Source organism: Anguilla anguilla, chromosome 16 (assembly GCF_013347855.1).
Source record: "Anguilla anguilla isolate fAngAng1 chromosome 16, fAngAng1.pri, whole genome shotgun sequence".
NCBI lineage: Eukaryota > Metazoa > Chordata > Actinopteri > Anguilliformes > Anguillidae > Anguilla > Anguilla anguilla.
This window is the reverse complement of record NC_049216.1, coordinates 5,580,893-5,599,779: the sequence shown is the minus strand read 5'-3', so window position 1 is coordinate 5,599,779 and position 18,887 is coordinate 5,580,893. Positions and strand designations below refer to the sequence as shown.

The 18,887-nt window shown below is 50.0% G+C and overlaps 1 protein-coding gene across 2 annotated transcripts in view; it reads right to left on the bottom strand.

Moving 5' to 3' along the window:
- The window catches only part of LOC118215678 (low-density lipoprotein receptor-related protein 4-like), a 116,306-nt gene that overhangs the window by 72,728 nt on the left and 24,691 nt on the right, over positions 1-18,887 (bottom strand). For both annotated transcript variants that reach the window (XM_035396621.1, XM_035396622.1), the window contains exon 2: positions 74-220. In XM_035396621.1, coding sequence (XP_035252512.1) covers positions 74-220 — 147 coding nt within the window. The remainder of the gene's footprint in view (positions 1-73; positions 221-18,887) is intronic.

Here is an 18,887-nt window from a genome sequence, read left to right as displayed (position 1 = left end):
GGGCAGGGTGGGGGAGTGGATTAGGGGGGCAGGGCGGGGGGGTCGACGGGGGGGGCGGGGGGGGTGTACTCACTGCAGCCGTCCTCGTCGCTGTGGTCGCCGCAGTCGTTGTCGCCGTCGCACTGCCACTGCGCCGGGATGCAGGTGCACTCGTCGAACGCGCTGACGGCGCAGGTGAAGTGGTTCCGCCCGCACGGGCACTCCGTGCTGCCCGCCGCACCTGCCCCAAAAGAGAGATCAAGTTCGGTTACGCCTTACTGACCCAGTGGGGTAATTCCTCCTCTGCATTTTGACTCATACCTCACTACGAGCACAGCGAAACGTCCAGTGTTCATTCAGCTCTGAATTCACTCTGGGATGTGGGACCAAATGCTATCTGTTAGGAGCTGAATTAACACCGGTGGAGTTGAATTAACACCAATGGGGTTGAATTAACACTGATGGGAGTTGAATTAACACCGATGGAGTTGAATTAACACTGATGGAGTTGAATTAACGCTGGACATTTTACTGTGTAGGAGCAGTGGGTGGCCCCACTGCAGCGCCCGGGGACCAACTCCAGTCCTGAGGCCAGCGTCTTGGGTCAAGGGCAACGGCAGAAGTACACAATAACCTGACGTACATGCCTTTCGCTGTGGGAGGAAGCCCACGCAAACACGGGGAGAACATGCCAGCTCCACGCAGAGAGGATCCAGAACCTTCTTACCACAAGGCAGCAGTTCCACCGCGCCGCCATTTATTACTGTTTAATTATTTTGGCTAGCTCACACACAGTTCGACGATAATAAGACCGATACCGTTTTTTAAAATGCCCCGCGCGTCCTCTATAAATGGCCGCATACCTGGCAACCCCAAATCGATTGCGGAGATCGCGGCAACGAGAGCAGAATGAACGGCATCGAGCGTTCCGAACCGGGAGCGAAGAAAGAGGGGAGAGCGCTTAAGAGAGGGGGGGTGGGGGACAACCCTCCTCTTTGGCCCAGTGCCTTAACTCTCTCCAGTTTCAGACATAATTGCAGCACGTCCTTCGTGTGGTCGTGCGCATACAACACGAACCATATGGAGCTCATCATTCACTGGCTCTTCACCCCACTCTGGTCCACCAGAAGCTTCTCTCCACCGTCCTGACGAGAGGAGGGGGTACACTTCTCCACGGTTTTATACGGCATCGCCCCGGGAAGCCATCAGCGGAAACCTACGCAAGTTCTCTCTCCCGACTCGAAGCAACGTTTCGCACAAAGCTATCGGAAGAGCGCGCGGTGCAGGCAGACAGCCTTAGCAGTCGCGCGCCGCGGAAATAACAGGAAAGAGAAACGCAGCGGCGACAACTCACGGCCAATTAGGAGCGCTAGTGACGCCTGTTTTAAGGGGTGTCTTTAGTTGGCTTCGTTTAGCTGGTCTCCGCGTTTAATACGCCGATTGGGCGGCCTGCTGGCGTCAAGACTGGATCCTAATTAGTCTTCACAACTTCCCCCCTACCTATCTTCCGTTTGTGTTTCGTCCACAGAGCCAAGTACGGTCATTCCCCCAATAGTGTTAAATGAAGCGCGTTTGTGTTTGTGTGTACGTGTGTGTCGGGAAAGAGAAAGACTGTGTGTGTGTGTGTGTGTGTAAGAAACAAAGCGAGCATGTGTATGCCTGGTGTGGGCGTGCAGAAACAGTGACAAAGAGAGACAGACATGTACAAGTGTGTGTGTTCGGCTGACAGGGAGAGAGAGAGAGACAAAGTGTGTGTGTGAAAGAGGGAGTGGATGGGAGTGTGAGTGTGTGTTTGTGCTTGTGCGTGTGTGTGTGTGTGTGTGTGCGTGTGTGCGTGTGTGTGTGTGCGCATGCATGGATTGTTCAGGAATCTACACCAGTCCGTCATCCAGTCACAGCCAGGACTAAACAAGGAAGCGTCCGCGTCTCGATATTCCGCGGGAGGGACATGGTGTCTTTTACCGCGAGTGAAAGAGCGGCCCAATTTTTGCCAATTAATCAGCGGTCGACCGGGGTTTGGGAGAGCAGCTGAAGGGAGCCGCGCAGCGCCAGAGGATGCCAGCGGTGAAAAGGCCCCGGATTTCTGGACTCCACACAAAAGGCATCGCTCAACCCAGGAGGGCCTGGCTTTAAAAAAAAAAAAAAAAGAAGAAGAAGAAGAAAAAAAAAACCTTCAAAACACTCCAGCTTCACAAAATTAATGGCCTCTTTTTTTTCCGCTCTTTCGCACTTTTATTCGTCTGCAGGCCCCCCCCCTCACCCCCCCCAAACCCCCACCACCACCACCACCACCACCCCCACCCCTACAACCCCTACCCTTCCCTCTCTCTCTCTCTCTCTCTCTCTCCCTCTCTCTCTCTCTCTCTCAGCAATGGCATCAAATATGACAAAGGCTATGTTCTACTCCGAGGCATTCTCCTCTCCGTCCCTGCTGCGGCGGTCTCCGTGACCGGACCCCCCCCCGAAACGTCTCGGTTCCCCCCCTCAGGAACCGGGCCAGCTCCTTTTCACCGTGCCTCCCCCCTCCCCTCCCCCCCCGGGCTTTCTGGACGCTTCAGTCCCGCCGCGGTGCTGTGCCCGGCGGCGTCCCCGCCCGCAGATTAGGAGGCCGGGAGGGAACGCGAATAAGATCCCTTTTTTTTTTTTCGGGGAAAAGGCAGCCCCCGACTGCGAGGGACCCTCCATTTTAAGTTAAGATTCACGAACTCGCTCCTGCGCGGGGCTCCGGTCTGGGGCTGGAAAAGCCTGACCGGATTCCGTTTTTTTTTTCTTTCCAAATCCAAGGGCGTGCGTTAAAAAAAACCCCAAAAAAAAAAACCGCTCGCCAAAGGAGGCTCTGTCGGTCTGTCGGGGGCCAGCGTTGTTCCTTTTTTAAGCGTTCGTGGTTTGGCCCGAGTCGACGGGCGTACGTGAGGCTTTTTACGCGACGCGAAATTAGAGGCCTTTTCGTAGATCGCCGCAACGCCACACCAAGCCACTTGAAAGCGCCCCGCATTTTGTCCCGCACACATTAAAGAGCAGAGCTGATAGCCGAAACGGAAAGTCTCTCATTATTGCCAAAACAATACGACACACACCCAAGCACGCAACAAGGGTTGCGTTGGTTTTTTGTGTTTTTTTCTTGTTTGTTAAAAAAGTTAAAAACGAAAAAAAAACGCTAAGATCGTCCCGCAAAGCTGAAGCGTAACGTGGCATCCGTCCAGACGGACGCAGAACCGTAAAGAACGAAAATCAAAGCGAAGGGTTTTTTATGAATTTTTTGTCAAGTTCGCGCGGTCGCGCGACGAGCCGTCGCCGTCCCCTCTGTGCCCTCGGCGCCCGCATCTTGCCCCTGACAAAGCGTCGGCATCGAACCGCGGCGGCGGGGGCTGCCCTTTTCACGGCCAGCCGCCGTGACCAAGAACCCCCCCACCCCACCCCACCCCACCCCCCCGCCCCCCGAGCGGGCACGATATCCGCTCACCTGCGTCACGTGACCCGGGCCCGCACCTGCCACGCTAACCCGCCATATTCACGCTCCGCCTCGTCCTCCGGCTCGCGGGGAGTCACGCCGCGCGCCTCCACCTGGCGTTCCGAGCTTTTTCGGCCTGTCTCGCTCACGCCAAATATTTGCTTTGGGAGCGAGCGCAGAAGGGGAGGGAGAGTTTGCCTACTGGCTTTCCCTATCATCGGCAAACAATGCTAAGAACGGCAGGTGTGTTGTGCCGTTTGACAGGCAAAGCCGTAGCATTTTAGTGACGCGCCTGGACGCAATGAAGCAGGCTGAATTACGCATTGGGAAGTCTCGAGATAGGGACGGGGGGGGGGGGAGGGGGGGGGCGCCGAACCCGCCTGGTTCTGTCAGCAGGTCAATGCCGGGGGGGGTAACGCAGAAACTAAATTCATGGCAAATGAGATTAATTTGAGCCGAAGTTATTTCGATGAGACCAGTTCAGGATCAAGTTCAGCAACGTCCCCCGTGACAGAGGAGGAATAATTTTCTGTGGGGGAGGGGGGGGTGTTCAGCGAGATTTTCGGGGGGGGGGGGGGGTTTAATCTGCAGGCAAACCGACAGGCGGCTGAGGGCTGTAAAGCGACACAACGGGCTGGCAGGGGCTCCCGCCATTTCGGCCGTCCTGCCTTTCAGCTGCAGAATTGACACGCTTTAGTTTTGCTTCCTCGCCCCACCCCACCCCACCAATCACAAAACCAGATTACGACACAGGCCGTCCTCTTAGAACGCAGCCGCGACGCGCCGGCCCTCTTCCCTTTGGAGCAGTCGCAAGGGACGCGGCCCGCGGGAGCCGTGGCCCAGAGCGCGGGTTTGAGCCAACCCCCGAGGCCACCTGGACCCGAATAAGACCACCAAAGCAAGGCCTCACCGAAGGCCCTGGAACAGCCTCGGCTCCAAAAGGCCGCTGTTTCGGCGACGGCGTTCCTCCGGGAAGGCCGCCCGCCGGGTTTCTCTGTTTGGACGGGTGTCGGTTAGGGGGGGTAACTGGAGGGTAGAGACCACCCCTTACGCCGCCAAGGACAGGCCTCAGGAAAACGGCGGCTATAAACAGCTCCGGTGCGGCGCGCGCTACGCTCCCAGCTGCAGGAGGGACCAATGAAAACACCCCCATTAAACGCCGCCACCTACGCAGAGCGAGAGCCGCTGCTTCTCAGTCCTGGCCCGCAGATAATAACAGCCTTTTCCGAAAAGTGTTATTTTAACAGATTTCTTTCTCGTGCTTGGGAAGAGTCTTAAAAAAAAGAGAAAGTAGAGAGATGTAACCATTAAAAACAGTACATGAAAAATAAGGTCAAAAAATCTAAAAATGAGGCCCTTTGCCATCAGTTCAAACCGTAGTAATTTTTTATATCAGTTATATAAAACTGGCTGTAAAACAAACCCTCGACAAAAGTCGGGTCGTATACAAGTTGGGCAAGAGAGGGGATGTGTCCGGGCTGGGCATAAACATGAAACAGACTTTGGAACAAAGCAAACGTACGAGCTGTGTGGGCCGTTTGGACGACCGAGGGCTTCGTTCGTGCACGTTAGCACGTTAGCCAGCGCCTCCCTACGCAGCTCGCGGTCCTCCCCTAAACGGTAGGCTGTCAGAAGGCAGACCGCTGTTTCCAGGAGCGGGACCTCCCAGGAGACGAGAGTCTAAGGTTTTGGTTTTCATGCTCCTTCTGCCACTCGCTAAGAAAACAAAAAGCTCGTACGAGTTTACAACGAGAGAGGAATTTTATCTACGGGGGAGCCAGGGGGATGAAATGGCTTCAGGTCAGTGAGTCCCTGCTCAGGCCGTGAGCACAACAGACAAGCAACAGTGCAAAGGGCCAGAGATTGCGCCATCGCCGCTCCAGCAAACCAGCAACACGTTCTTTATCTGCCAGACGGCTCAGAGCGGGTGTGTAAACAAGGGCTTTGAGAAACGAGAGAGAAACACACGGCAGCAGGAAACGCGGGAAACGGACGCAGCAGGCGGGACGAAACGCGGAGGCCTGTGGCGCGTCAGGCGGTGGCGCGTCAGGCGGTGTACATTACACACAAACCGTGAATGTTATTTTACATGAGAAAATGTCACGCAAAACCTTGCCTTTTTAGGTGCCATGCAAACGTATGTGTGTGTGTCAGCGAACATCAGCGATCTCCACCGGTCGCGGTTCCGACGGTCTGCATCCCGAGGATACGTTCTCAAATTTCTCAAAAGTGATCCGACGGGCTGAACCCACAAAAACCTTCAAACGAGACGAATGTGGGCTCGGTCGAAGCCAAACGATCCCTCTTGATCGTGTTCCATGTTGCAGGGACGGTTGTGTACAGCGCAGAGAAAAAACACTCGCGCGGTTTTTCCAGTCCCCGCCCCTGCGTTTCCCCGCAAAAACCGCCCGCTCCGTACGGAATTGGGGCGGCCCCGCCCCGCCCTCGCGAGCGCGGTTTTGGGAGCCTCTGCCCGTCCGCTGGATCGGTCAGCGCGGTTTCTGACGAAAAAAAAACGCCAATACCTCATCGTTTCTGGTCTCCGTCCTCTCATTTCCCCCCCTATTAATTACCGCTCTGCCTTTTTTCCCAACTCATGTCTGTCCAAGATCTGACTGACTGGGGCTCCGCGGAGCCCGGCAGAGCGCACATGTTGCACGCAGCTGAGCGCCCAATCGAGGCCCCCCTGTTTTAGCACGCGCTCGCTCCTCCGCGCTTCGGGGGAACGGTACGGTCGGAAGACAGCGAGGTCGGCTCGCTCCGCGGCCACCTCCCTCCACCGAGAGCGTCCGAGAGAAAGGGCGCGGAGCAAAACGCGGGCCGGTCGGGAAGGGGAAAAGTCCTGTCCTCTTGGCAGCAGTCGTTCCCACCTTTACAGAATCCGGGGTCGTGTCTCTGCGTGCTTTCTGTCGCTTTTTCTCTGCCCAAGGAGGACCTCCTCTCCTATGTCCTCTCCTCAAGGGCCAGCAATTTATTTTTTTGTTGTCTCTGTAGAGAACGCAAGTCTCTGGTCTTAATCTCAAGAACCGTTATATTCCGCTATGCTGAATCCTACACTACCAGGGACACATAAAAAAACAAGTAATATTTTCACAGCAACATGTTTTTGTCAACCAAGACACTTTGAAAAGATAAACTTTTTTTCTCGAGGGGGTCTCGGGAGGATAATGCCGCAGATTCTCCCTGCGACGTGAGAGTGCATAATTCAGGGAACTTTAGCGCTGATCCTGGAGAGCTCCTTTTTCCCCGAGGTATCAGACAGACACCGCATGCTGCATAAAAATATGGCACCCAAAGAGAATCTCAACAGCGACCAGGCATTAACCACTGGTGGCAACTGTTCACTGCAGACCCAGAGATTCAAGCTGCATTCAGGAAGACGTATACATTTATATGCTGCTAGGATGTCAACAGCCAAAGGCTGCGATTGATATCAAGTGAAACCAGGCAACAGTAAGAGGGAGAATTATTTATTTTTTTAAACCGAGGGGCAGGGGAGCTGCCTGTTGGTCTGGAGGCTCTGTAAGGTGCACGTTACCGGCAAAATGACTTTTAAAGGCTCTCAACATTACATTACATTACAGGCATTTAGCAGACGCTTTTATCCAGAGCGATTTACACAACTTTTTACACTGCATCCATTTATACAGCTGGCTATATACTGAAGCAATGCAGGTTAAGTACCTTGCTCAACAACGCAGGTTTTCAAAAGGGCATTTTTAATATCACTTGAACCGGCTGCAACGTTGCTCCCACTTTCCCCGAGGTCACATGCGGCTCACGCGATTCGAGCAGACGACCGTTTTCCGAGGATTCCCTTCTCCCCGTCGACACTCGCGCTCCGGTCCCCGAGACTACGGCAATACCTCGAATCCCCTTCAGCCACTCGCTCAGCGGCGGTGCGTCTGGGGGGGGGGAGCGCTGTTCTCACCTCCTCATCTCCAGACCTTATCAGAGCAGGTAACCCGATTGCCGGAGTCTGTTCAATCAGCGGATCGTGGGGCCGCGGGCTGACAGTTGTGACAGCTGGGGGGGTGATTGGGGGGGGGGATATGACGGAGGACATGGCGCTGTCACGGCAGACTGAAACGCACAGAATTACCGCCTTATCGTCAGCACCGGATTTACCATCCATCAAGCGTGCTCATTTAGCCGCGGCAATTACGCTACACGCCACACCCCAGACAGGGGTTATGAAAATACAAGATGTAATTCCTGTCGTCGGTCCTGACTGCACCTTGGAGCCTGGCCAAGATTTGCCATTGGGAGTTCAGGGGTGAGCTAGAGTCTGAAGGTGTCTTTATTACCTGAGAAATGGCTGGATATAGTGAAGAGGATAAAATAAGAATGTGTTACTAAGTTATGGGTTATTCTTTCGGCATGGGACAGCACATGTAACAAAATAAGGACCTTAAGCATCACTTCTGAATTCAGGGAAACAGAAAATAAAATGCCAGGAAGTTCCTTTACACATTTACATATTCCCACATCCACCGTGTCCGTCTGAATCTCCTTCAAAGAAAGAATTCTGTCTTCGCGTTTCCTGATCTGGGAAACCCGGTTCAAGATGCTAATCGGCGCAAACGACGCAGTCCCAGGCCAGGATATCCCAAAGCCTCCTCCCCCACCCCCTCGGGCGCATTCCGTGATACTCCACAGGCTGGCACGAGACTGGCAGAGGCTAAACGGCTACCAGTGTCGGCCAACAGCCACAGCCGGGGCCTTCGCTCACGGGCAAAAGGCACGACAGCCGCAGAAGCAGGAGACGTGCAGCCGAGCGTAACTGCTGATGTACGGCCAAAGGGGCGGAGCCGGGGGCACGTCTGTCCGTCATTACACATACTTTTCCATGACCGTCAGCCATTTTGAACGACATTGGCCCTTACACTCTGTACTTCTGTGGTTTTTGGGGAGGGAGGCAGGGGGTGTGGTGGGGTGGGGTGGGGATGACTGGTTGCCAGAGAGAAGGAATAAGGAAAACTCTGACCCTAACAACCAAAAGAAACAGTACTGGGGTCTTTGTTGACGATCTCTCCGGACAGAACATGAACTGGACTAAAATGGAAGCTCAGCAATAAAAGGGGGTTCTGTGAGCCCAGCCTTTCTAAGAAGCGTCCGACTGCTTTCGACATTAATATCAAAGCTTACATTGTAAGTGGTAAGAAGGGGGGGAGGGGGTGCTGTAGCTCATTCATTTTCCTTGAGAGTGGGGTTGCCAAGTTTTCTTTGTGCGGAGGAAGAGGAGGAAGGAGGAGATAGGGAAGAGCTCAAATCAACGTTAATGAAGCAATTAAAGAAAACACGGCGAGATTAGGAAACCCTCTTCAGTAAGGCCGGGCCAGAGGCAGAGGCGCCCTGCCCCCCCAAAACCCGCGGAACCCCACGGCAGTCCTCCATCGCGGACAGAAAAGCTCATTGTCCGCCAGATCCGTACCGGCAGTCCAAATATAAACGCGTTCCCGCCGTGACCGTTTATCGTCAAAAACCAACAGCACAGCTGGTCGGCGTAAAACTGTCATTAATGGAGTCGACGCGCGCAGGCTTCGACCGGACTAACCGTGCCGCTCCACTCCCAGAGCGGTCTCCGCGGACCGCTCACAAATCCTGCCGAACAGATTTTACGGCGTCACGGTGGGCGGCTTTGCCTTTTTCCCTCTTCTTTTTCCTTTTTTTCTTCCTCGAACAGGCGGACAGTCCAGTAACACAGAAACATTGAGGAGATCAAACGGGACCGAAGCGGCTGAGATCTGGTAGGCGCGCGCAGAGCTGGACCTCCCCGATATTTCGGGGGGGGGGGGGGGGCCGTGAAACAGGAAGCACGTTCTAGGCAAACAGTGGACCCTTTTCTGCCGAGCGGACTAATTCGGGATTAATGGGGTCGCGTGTAGCAGTGTCCGGTGATCTCGCGACCCTCGGCTCAGATGAGGAACCCTCTGTTTACCCCGCGACACCAAGCCCACCCCAAACGCCTCAGAGCCCACCCCAAACACCGACCGCACCTCCAGGTCTTAAATTACACGTGCGGGACATTCCTGGTCCCAGTTCAACAGTTGAACAAATACACATTAAAAAGCCATCCATGAACGTAATATGGATCGGGAGGGGATGGGGATGGGGGGGGGGGGGGACCCTTGAACTGCCACTGTCAACCAAACATCAGGGTACTAACATTTGCTCAATAAATTTCCACACGCAGTCTCCACATGTGTTTCCACATACAGTGGTAAGGAGGGTTTTTCCGTGGAATGAAAAGAATAACATTTTACTTAACGTCTATAAGGCTCTATAGACGGCAGCCTGTTTCAAACCTTGATTATTTTATCAGATAACTAGGACCAGCAGCCATAGATTAGCCTTGTCCTGTCAGGCGTAGGGTGGGTTTCTGTGAAGCTTACTCAGACTATCGATGTAATCAACTAACACCAGGCAACCACAGGGCGCCAGTTCTCTGTGAGCTACAACTTCCCCTGAAAGTCACTAGTTCTCCTGTAGTACAGTGTGTGGTCTTTAGGGTGTAAAATACTCATTGGCTCTCCTGTAATACTGTGCGTGGCCTGTAGGGTGTAAAATAGTCACTGGCTCTCCTGTAGTACTGTATGTGGCCTGTAGGGTGTAAAATAGTCACTGACTCTCCTGTACTACTGCGGCCTGCAGAAAAGCTTGAAGCTTCCTAGTGGTACAGAAAAGACTTGAGATGAACGACAGACAATTAAAAAACAGAAAGAAAAAGAAAAGCAGAAGGGAAAACTCAAACACAAACACACACACACACAAACAAAGACACATACATACACACACACACCCATGCACAAGCGTATGCACACAAACACACAACCCTGCCCTTCAGGAAGAGGCAAGTAAGCATCAATTGTTGAAGTACAATCTTCTGCTACAGGCATTAAGTTTCCATATCCTTCCAAAAGGGTAGTGGCCTACGCTTTAGTTTTTGTCCTTTGCTAAACTAGCTGCAAAATGCATGAATTAGGGATGAAAGCTTTAGGACTTGGCTTTAATGCACAGTGCAGTGATCAAAAAAGAGATCTGAGATTCAAATACACGCTCTGTCTTTTACAGTTGCTCAATACTGCTGTGAAAAATACACGCATTTTTTTTAATACCCAGAATGAAGCGCGGACAACGCTGAGCCAGCTAAAATACACACAGCGTTATGCTCCGCCTGATCATCTCGATCCCCGACAGAATCTTCCGGAATACATTTTCTGACTGAGTGTATCATTTTGAGATTGGACTAGCAGATGTGTCAGGAATGCTGACATACCTGCCTCTCCTCCAAAGTTCAGGCATTTACAGCTCAGACGTTAAAGACAGAGCTTTTATAGGGTCCAGTGCCTTCTCTTCAGCATGTACAGAAAAAGAAAATCCAGGGAGAGTTTGGTGTCAGACGGTTCTCCCTGTTCCCGGCAATGCCGCTGGAGCCGCGTCAGTGACAAAGGGGAATCTTACCCGGCCCGAAAAAGCTAAATTTACCACGACTCGGGGATGTTCTTTCCCAGAATCCTCGTACAGATAAGATGATAAAACACGATTAAAATGTACACTCTGACACACAACCGTGGCCCAGACATTACACAACATACCTTTGACTAGTAAGCAAATAAAGAGAATCAAAATAAAGCACACGGGGTCAAAAGGTAACAAAAAAATAACAAATAAGTAAGTCCCGTCCACCGGTTGTTTACTGTTAAGGGTCACGTTTAAGGTTACAGCCTCACCCCCGCCATTGAAGTGCACCACACATGAAGTCACACCTCATCCGTTAAGTGTCAGATAAACCCCGCTGATCCTATTAAAACCATCTCGCTGAGGGGGGGGGATCGTCGATCCTCAAGATTTTATCTGCGCAGCACGGAGCAGAACGCGTACGAGAGAGCGCGTAATTTAATCATAACTTTTTTGAAATTATTTTTTTTCAAATTTGACACTACGCCTTAACCTCTTAAGAGTTATGACCGAAGAAAAATTGGCAGACTTTTACCCTCTTTAAAAAGAAAAAAAAAAAATGCTGAAGTAGAAAAGTGGACTAAAGTAACAACCCTTTCGTTCATCTCCAAGGCAACTCCAGCCTGCTGAAAAGGCATACTCCCGCCTCCCAGTTTCTGCATGCGCTCATATCTGTCAATCAAACTGCTTTCCAAATGAAGGCCAGCTTCACAACCTCAGATGTACAAATAGTTTTAATTTGTGCATAATACGAGTGCTTCCAATGACAAGTCATGTTGCCGTGCAAATATTTTTCAAAAATATATATTTTTATTGTATTTCTACTGAATCACTCCTGTAGTGTATGTTTCAGCATAAAAGAACACACAGTTCTTGAGATTAAGACCAGTGACTCATGTCCCCTGCAGGGGGACAAGAATGAATGGTCAGGTCTTAGAGAGGCTATCTACGGTACAGGCTGGTTCTGTGGCGCTGGTTCTGCCTGTCGGGCAGGAACCAGCAGATCCGACGCGAGATTAAGCGGATAAGAAAGGGGAATTACTCGGACCCGAGCGCGACGTCACCCCCTTTTTATGAGCCGCAGATTTCGTCTAGACTCCGTTAAAAAGAGCGGGCTTCGAGGCACGGCTCCAAACTGTTAAGCAGCGCCGCCTCTGAAGTGCCTCTGGACGCGGAGTTGGCGCTTGGTGGGAAGCCAAGAGAAACAGCGCGGGCCTCGCGCAAGGCTTCCCGGCTCCCCCCCGTGAGCACAGAGAGGGACAGGAGTCAACAGGACCAATTAGACCGGATGACTCAGAACCGTGGCGCGAACCAAAATCTCAGCGCCTGGAGGACGTCATCATCAGGTGACGTCTCCCAAGTCAGCCAAACCATCCCTTCGAATTTCATATTTTTCCTTTTGTACAAAAAAAAAAAAGAAATGAAACTGTTTCGGTCCCGAAAAACAACGACAAACGTGTTCGCTGAATCGTTTAGCGTAGACAGAAAACAACGTTCGTTTCGTCTGTTTCGTCTGAACACGGTTGTTACGTCTCCCGGCCTTTTTTCCCTGATCCGTTAATCGTCGAGGTCTTAAGCGCCGCCCCCCCGGCTCCTTGTTTTCAATTACCGGCCCCTTTCGAACCGCCGCGTTAAACAAGCGGCTTTACCGCCGGGCCCTCCTTGACCCCGGGAGCCCCCCTCTCCCCCTCGCAGCCTGCCCCGCGCTCTTTAAAGGCCTGTCTCGCTGGGGCGACATAGCTCAGGAGGTAAGACCGATTGTCTGGCAGTCGGAGGGTTGCCGGTTCAAACCCCGCCCTGGGCATGTCGAAGTGTCCTTGAGCAAGACGCCTAACCCCTAACTGCTCTGGCGAATGAGAGGCATCAATTGTAAAGCGCTTTGGATAAAAGCGCTATATAAATGCAGTCCATTTACCATGAAGAGGACTCGGTCAGAGGCGCCTTCCTCGTGGCCCGCGGCCCGACAAAGACGCATTCGTCACCGCCGAACCCGTCCCCTTTTTCTCCCCCCCCCTGCGCCGCCGGTGGTGGGTGAGGAGGTGCCTTTCAGCGCGCGGAAGCAAGGGGGACGCGCGGGTGAGACGGGGGTGCGGGAGGCGGCACCATTGAAGGACCGCGGGTCCACTTTTGACGCCTCTCATCCTGTCCTCGGGGCCCCACTTGAACGGTCTTAATGAGCTAGCGCCGCTGATTCGGTGGAGCTAACGAGCGGGTCCTCCGCTCAGTCCATTCAGAAGCACTTAAGATCTTACGCTCGCACTCCCACGGGGGCCGCGTCCGCCAACCCCCGCGGGGTCTCTCCCAATTTATCACTAAGGACGGCACCTTCGGGGACATTGCCTACGGGGGCTTCAGGAATTAACGAAGACAATATGCAAAGGTCTGAAAGAACGCGTGTCATTTGAAGCCAATGCTTGACTTTCGACGTACTTTTGGGAGACTTAAGTGGGGTATTACGTGGTGTACTATTAAGAAAGTCTTAACGTTGAAAATAAACGTTGGGCAAGAGAGTGACGGGGTGACTATTCACAACTCTGTGCAATCATTTTTTTAAAACTAAATGGTTAACCTGTCGTCCAGTTGCAGCTTATTTTTTTTGTTTTTGTTGTTTTTTAAAGACAGGACCCTCCATTCACTCCAGTGTATCTGTGAGGGGTTGAATCTTATTGACCAGCTGCAGGACCCTTCTGAGGCTGCCCAGCAGGATGCCTGAAAATGGCGTGTGAACATTTCTGTCTGCTCCGGCTCAATGGGAAGGATGAACAATGGTCTCTGCCAGGCGGCTACCCTGAACAATTCATCTCTCCCTGCGCCTACTTTCTCTTTTGCCCCCAACCCCCCAACCCCCCCTCCCCAAACCCCCACCTTTGCCTGCACCCACCCCCCCAACCACCACCAGCACCATGTCCTCCCCCCACAATCTCCCTCACTCCAACTTTGGCAAAAGCAACACAACAAGCAAAATAAAATGAGGTAAAGGAAACAACAGGAGAAAAAAATGCCACACATTTTTGGGGGTTCTCAGGCCCTGCCTGACCTCTCCATTGCTTAAATCATCAAAAGGTGATTCAATCGCCCCACTTCCCCCCCCCACCCCCCCATGGTTTTCCGGCAGGCCCGAGCCTCAGTCAGAGCACTTCTCAAGGAACGAGGCAGGAACTACGAAGTCGTTTTTTTTTTTTTTTAAGCGATCAGGTGTCGTCCCGTTATGGACGAAGTGGCCAAAGTTGAAGGTGCGGAGCTGAGGTACGACGCTGGTCAGTAAAACAGGTTTCCTCAGAGACAGGACGCCCCCCCACTCGGAGGGAAACGCTGAACGTGCGGCTAATCGGTCGGCGTGGCGTTTTCCCGAGCGGTCGAACCAACTAAAAACAACGCTACCAAAAAACAGGCAAACGCTATTGCTCAAAGGCTAGCTTTGCTCCCGCGCTTCCCGTCAGAACTCTGTGGACGAAAGCATTACTCCATAGCAGATTTCACACGTGAATAATTGACAAACTTTCAGAATCTGTTGCTTTGAAGGCTTTGGAGGGAACCCGTTCCCCCTTTGACAGCGGCTTCCTACGGAGGCATTGAGCATTCAAAACGCACCTCCACGCTGAAACGAGCGCAACAAAAAGCATAGAAAAAAAACACTCCCTGCAGTTCCCACAGTATTTCACCTGTCAAACACTTACAAAAAATCCCCAACTTCACTGCTGCGGCCGGGGTTTACCTCCCGCTAGGCCAGGACCAATAGGGACATTGTTGCCCCTCTTTATAAGGACACAGTATATCTTTTTCCCCCTCTTGAGTCCACACAGAGCGTCCTGAGCAAGCAAATGTTCCTCAATATCCCACGAGGAGCACATTTAGGGTCGAGCACAGTGGAACGGGCCCTTGCAGAGGACAAGGGACTTCTTGTACAACCGGAATCACTGCCATACATCGCCGCGCATCCGAAACGGTTCGCTTCCGAGGGCTCGCGGTGAAATGGGACACTAAAAGGGGTTGAACTCATCAATTATACGAAAATATTTCCGTGAACAAGGAGTCTTAAGAGGCCAGTAGTTCGGCACGTGTCGTTTAATCGCGATATTCACAGCAGTATGTGGAAAGTGAATCAACAGAAATCCTGGTATTTTAACAGATTATTATTTTTCTTTTTTTAATCAGCAAAAACGCCGAGAGAATTTATCTTAAAAAAATTTTTTTTTTAAACAACCAGATGACACGCGCTTTGTGATTATCACTCAAACATGCAGGGTATAAAATTTTGCAAACACGATGCGCCCGTATCTAGCTGTCCCTGTTCAGATCTTCTGCCGTGTGTGGCGTTTTATGCAAGCCTCGGGTCCGCTGGTTACAGTAATGCCACCCAAAGCACACAGCCAATATCTCACGGACAAAATCTCCTATGAAGATCTGGATAACTAAAATAAACACACTTCTAACAGCGTCCACCGCAGACAACAGCAGGGTAACACCATCGGAGATGAACCCGCCAAACCACAACGATGACCCTTTTTAAATTTAATTTTATTTATTTTACAACACCAATTAGACTACAGAGTGACAGCTGAGAACTGCTGAATAAACGTACACGGGATACGCATGTGCTTTGAACACTGACACCATAAAAATGCTCATTTCAGTTTAGGCCTATGTCATAGTGCATTTCCGTGATTTTTTCTTTGTACTGCGACTGCTGATTCCTGTAGGATCTGGTTGGGTTTCTCTTGTTTTGTTTTTGTTAGTTTTTTTTGTTTGTTTGTTTACAAACATGAAAAACACGCTGGCTGCACTTTCACATTTGCGCTAGGTAAGCATACTCATTAAGGGGGCAGAAAAGGAAACGTTTAGCTTCGCTAACAGTGATTACAGACCGTGATAGCTGCGACCTCAAAACGCGCAGTAACTACAGGTATCCCATTTCAAAGCTTGCATCAACAGACCGCGACATTTCAGCGAGGCTGTTCAAATACACGCGTCGCGCGCTGGTGAGCTACTCGAGTAGCACGAGGAGTAGACACAAAACAGCGTAACTTTCAGAATGAGCTGATATTTAAATAAAAGCGAAGACGTAGCACTTTTCATGAAAAAAAAAATACTCGGAGGCCTTAATTTCCTGACAGCAAGCAAAAAAACAATGTGCTAATACCGGTTATTCGGAATTGGGATGTTCTTTTTATCGAAGCGTTATATTGAAAAGTACAAACCTCTCACAATTCAAATTAATTTAAATGTAATTTATAATTAAGTATGACTGTTAATAGGTAATAACTTGGCAAGTGAAACTGAAACTGGGCCACAAGGCTTATCTCTAAAACCCTCATTGTCCGCACCGTTGTTTTTCCCAAATCTACCTCTGCGTAATTAATGAATGCAATAAACCCCTATTTTATTGGAAGAGTAGGCTCATAAAAAGCGGTGGGTCCTGAATACGTCATTATTCACTGCAGAATGCATAGGCTTCACCCCTCCGTTACTTATTCGTCACAGTCAGAAGAAGAGTCTGCCACTGTCAAAGGCAGCCACAGAGGAGTTTTTTAAAGCTCTCGGTGCTGCAACATCTCCGAGACGAGGGTTTTCAAAACAAATTGCAAAAGAGGTACGTAATCAGCCTCTCCAAACTCAGTTTTCAGCCGTCGCAAGGCACGGCTTTGTAATTTAAAGGAGTTCGGAAAGGATTAGACCCTAGGAAGACTAAATTAAATTAATTTTTCCAACATAGTATCACTGACAGCGCATAATCAACATGTCTCTGTTTTAGGGATCTCACTACAATTACACCATTACAATGTGAAGCACTTTGGGCTGCATTTCATGTATGAAAGGTGCTATACAAATAAAGTTTATTATTATTATTATTATTATTATTATTATTATTATTATTATTATTCCAATCGCACACTCGGGTGATGACAAAAAGGCAAGGACAAGGAAGGCAAGGACAATTTGCACTCAGAATTAGACATACTGAATGCCACTGCAGTTTTATTTGTCATCAAACTTTCTTTACTTGCTCAAAGTGTGATCAAGAAGGGTTTGAATGAGCTTTCACGCATCTTCACACGGCTATGATATCATCTATTAAATGTCTGTTTTTTTTTGTTTTTTTTTTTGGGGGGGGGGTGCACTTTATTTCCTGTTGGTCAGTTGAGAACATATTCTATACCAGCCTGGTCAAGTGACTATGCCTATATAAGCAGCCAAAAAATAACCAAATGTCCACTTTGCAGCGCAAAAAAACCACAATATAAAGAGAAGGATTGACAGCCAAAACACCACACACAATGTAGAGTTGACAGGCATAATTAAATCGTCCAGCAAAGTAAGTTAAGTAAGTTCTAAGCTAGCCTTTTAAAAAAACCATTCGTTCATCTTAAAAATGGTCAGATACAGAGCGTCAAACTTCCGGCCTTTCATCTTGCGTGTTCCACACTGTGCGATAGAGAGACAAGGCGTTAGATCCGACTGTTACTTCTTTCAGATCGCTTAGCAGGGTGTTATTCGAGAGCCTGGGCCAAAACGCTCATCGTTCTGGCTAACTTCGTATTAGTCTTTGGGCTGAGCCGAGACTAAAGACAAATTTCCAGTCCTGATTGGACGATAACGTTCTATTCTATTCTGTTCTATTCTTTTCAGTTCTGTTATATTCATAGCGGCTCTTTCGCCGCGTTCTGTAATGAAAGATCCCTACCCCGGGCCCTCAACTGACAAAAGCAGAAAAATAAATTATAATAATTCAAAAGCCCTTCAAACAACGTGTTTAGGTTCTGCCCGCCCGTCGGATATTGCCGAAACCCCAACGCTGACTCGATTAAAGGGCTACTACGCGTCTTTTGTTTCGGCGTTGGAGCCCTTACCGAGGCGCTGAACTGATGATAGGGGTTGTGTCAAGAGTACGCGACAGGCTGAAGTAAACTCGACCCAACGCCTTGAACATCTGGCTTGCGTAGAGATGCAAAGCGGGCCAAAGAGCATCAAAAACCTATCAGTCTAAAAGACATCCGTTCATACGTACCGCTATCCCTGAGCAATATGCATTTTCGAATTGAAAGGAGAGGGGAAAGAAATGCAGGCATTATTCTGTCTTCTGTAAAAAAAAAAACTCCAGTTTAACTGGGACTATAAACAGTTAAACGTCATGACATGGCTACCAAAGCCTTTATATGAAGTCATAACAAAAGAGGCTGTTGTAATATATTTTATGCATTGTATTCATAACTGTCTGTCAACTAAATTACATACAAAGCAAGACTCAGCAATTTTGTCATACATTCCACATTTCAAAGTATAAAAGGAAAAAAAACAGGTCTTTCAGAACCAAAAAACTATTTGCTTAGCGAGATTTCTTTCAATGAGGCCTTATATCTTTGCCCAAAATAGGTCAGAAGGACATGCTTCATAATTACTCACACAAGCCTATCAATGACGTGAAATTACAGTGCAATTCATTTTCAAATTAACTAGGGCTTTGCCTTATTTAGAAAAGAACAAAAAAATTAGGACGAAACTTTAACTCTCGATGGTCCCTTGTCTGCTGTGAAATAGATTTTCAGGAAAATGCGTATGGGAGCCGTCTGGGGATTTTAAAGGATGTTTTGCAGCCTACGGGTCAAATAATTCAGCATCTGGCAACGCTAAAACGTGTTTACTCACTGCAACGTATAATCAAATGAAAATTACCTACAAAACAGTTTGTGCATATATGAATGGACAAGCCATCGCTCGCTACAGGCTACAGCCTACAGAAAATACATTCGTTAATGACACTGACACTTCGTGCTAAACGCCCACTTCGAACACCGTAATCACACAGCACGCCAAATCACTCAGTTGGCTGCGTCCCACGTTCGAGCAAATGTTATTCTCTGACTTTACGCGGAGCAAGGGATTTGACTGTAAAGGTTGAGTGCGACAGCCAATAAAATCAGATGTGGTTGTAGCTCATTTAGCAAAAAGGCTTATTTATTTCTGCTTGGTTGAGCGCCTGCTTCCCCACATTAAGCTT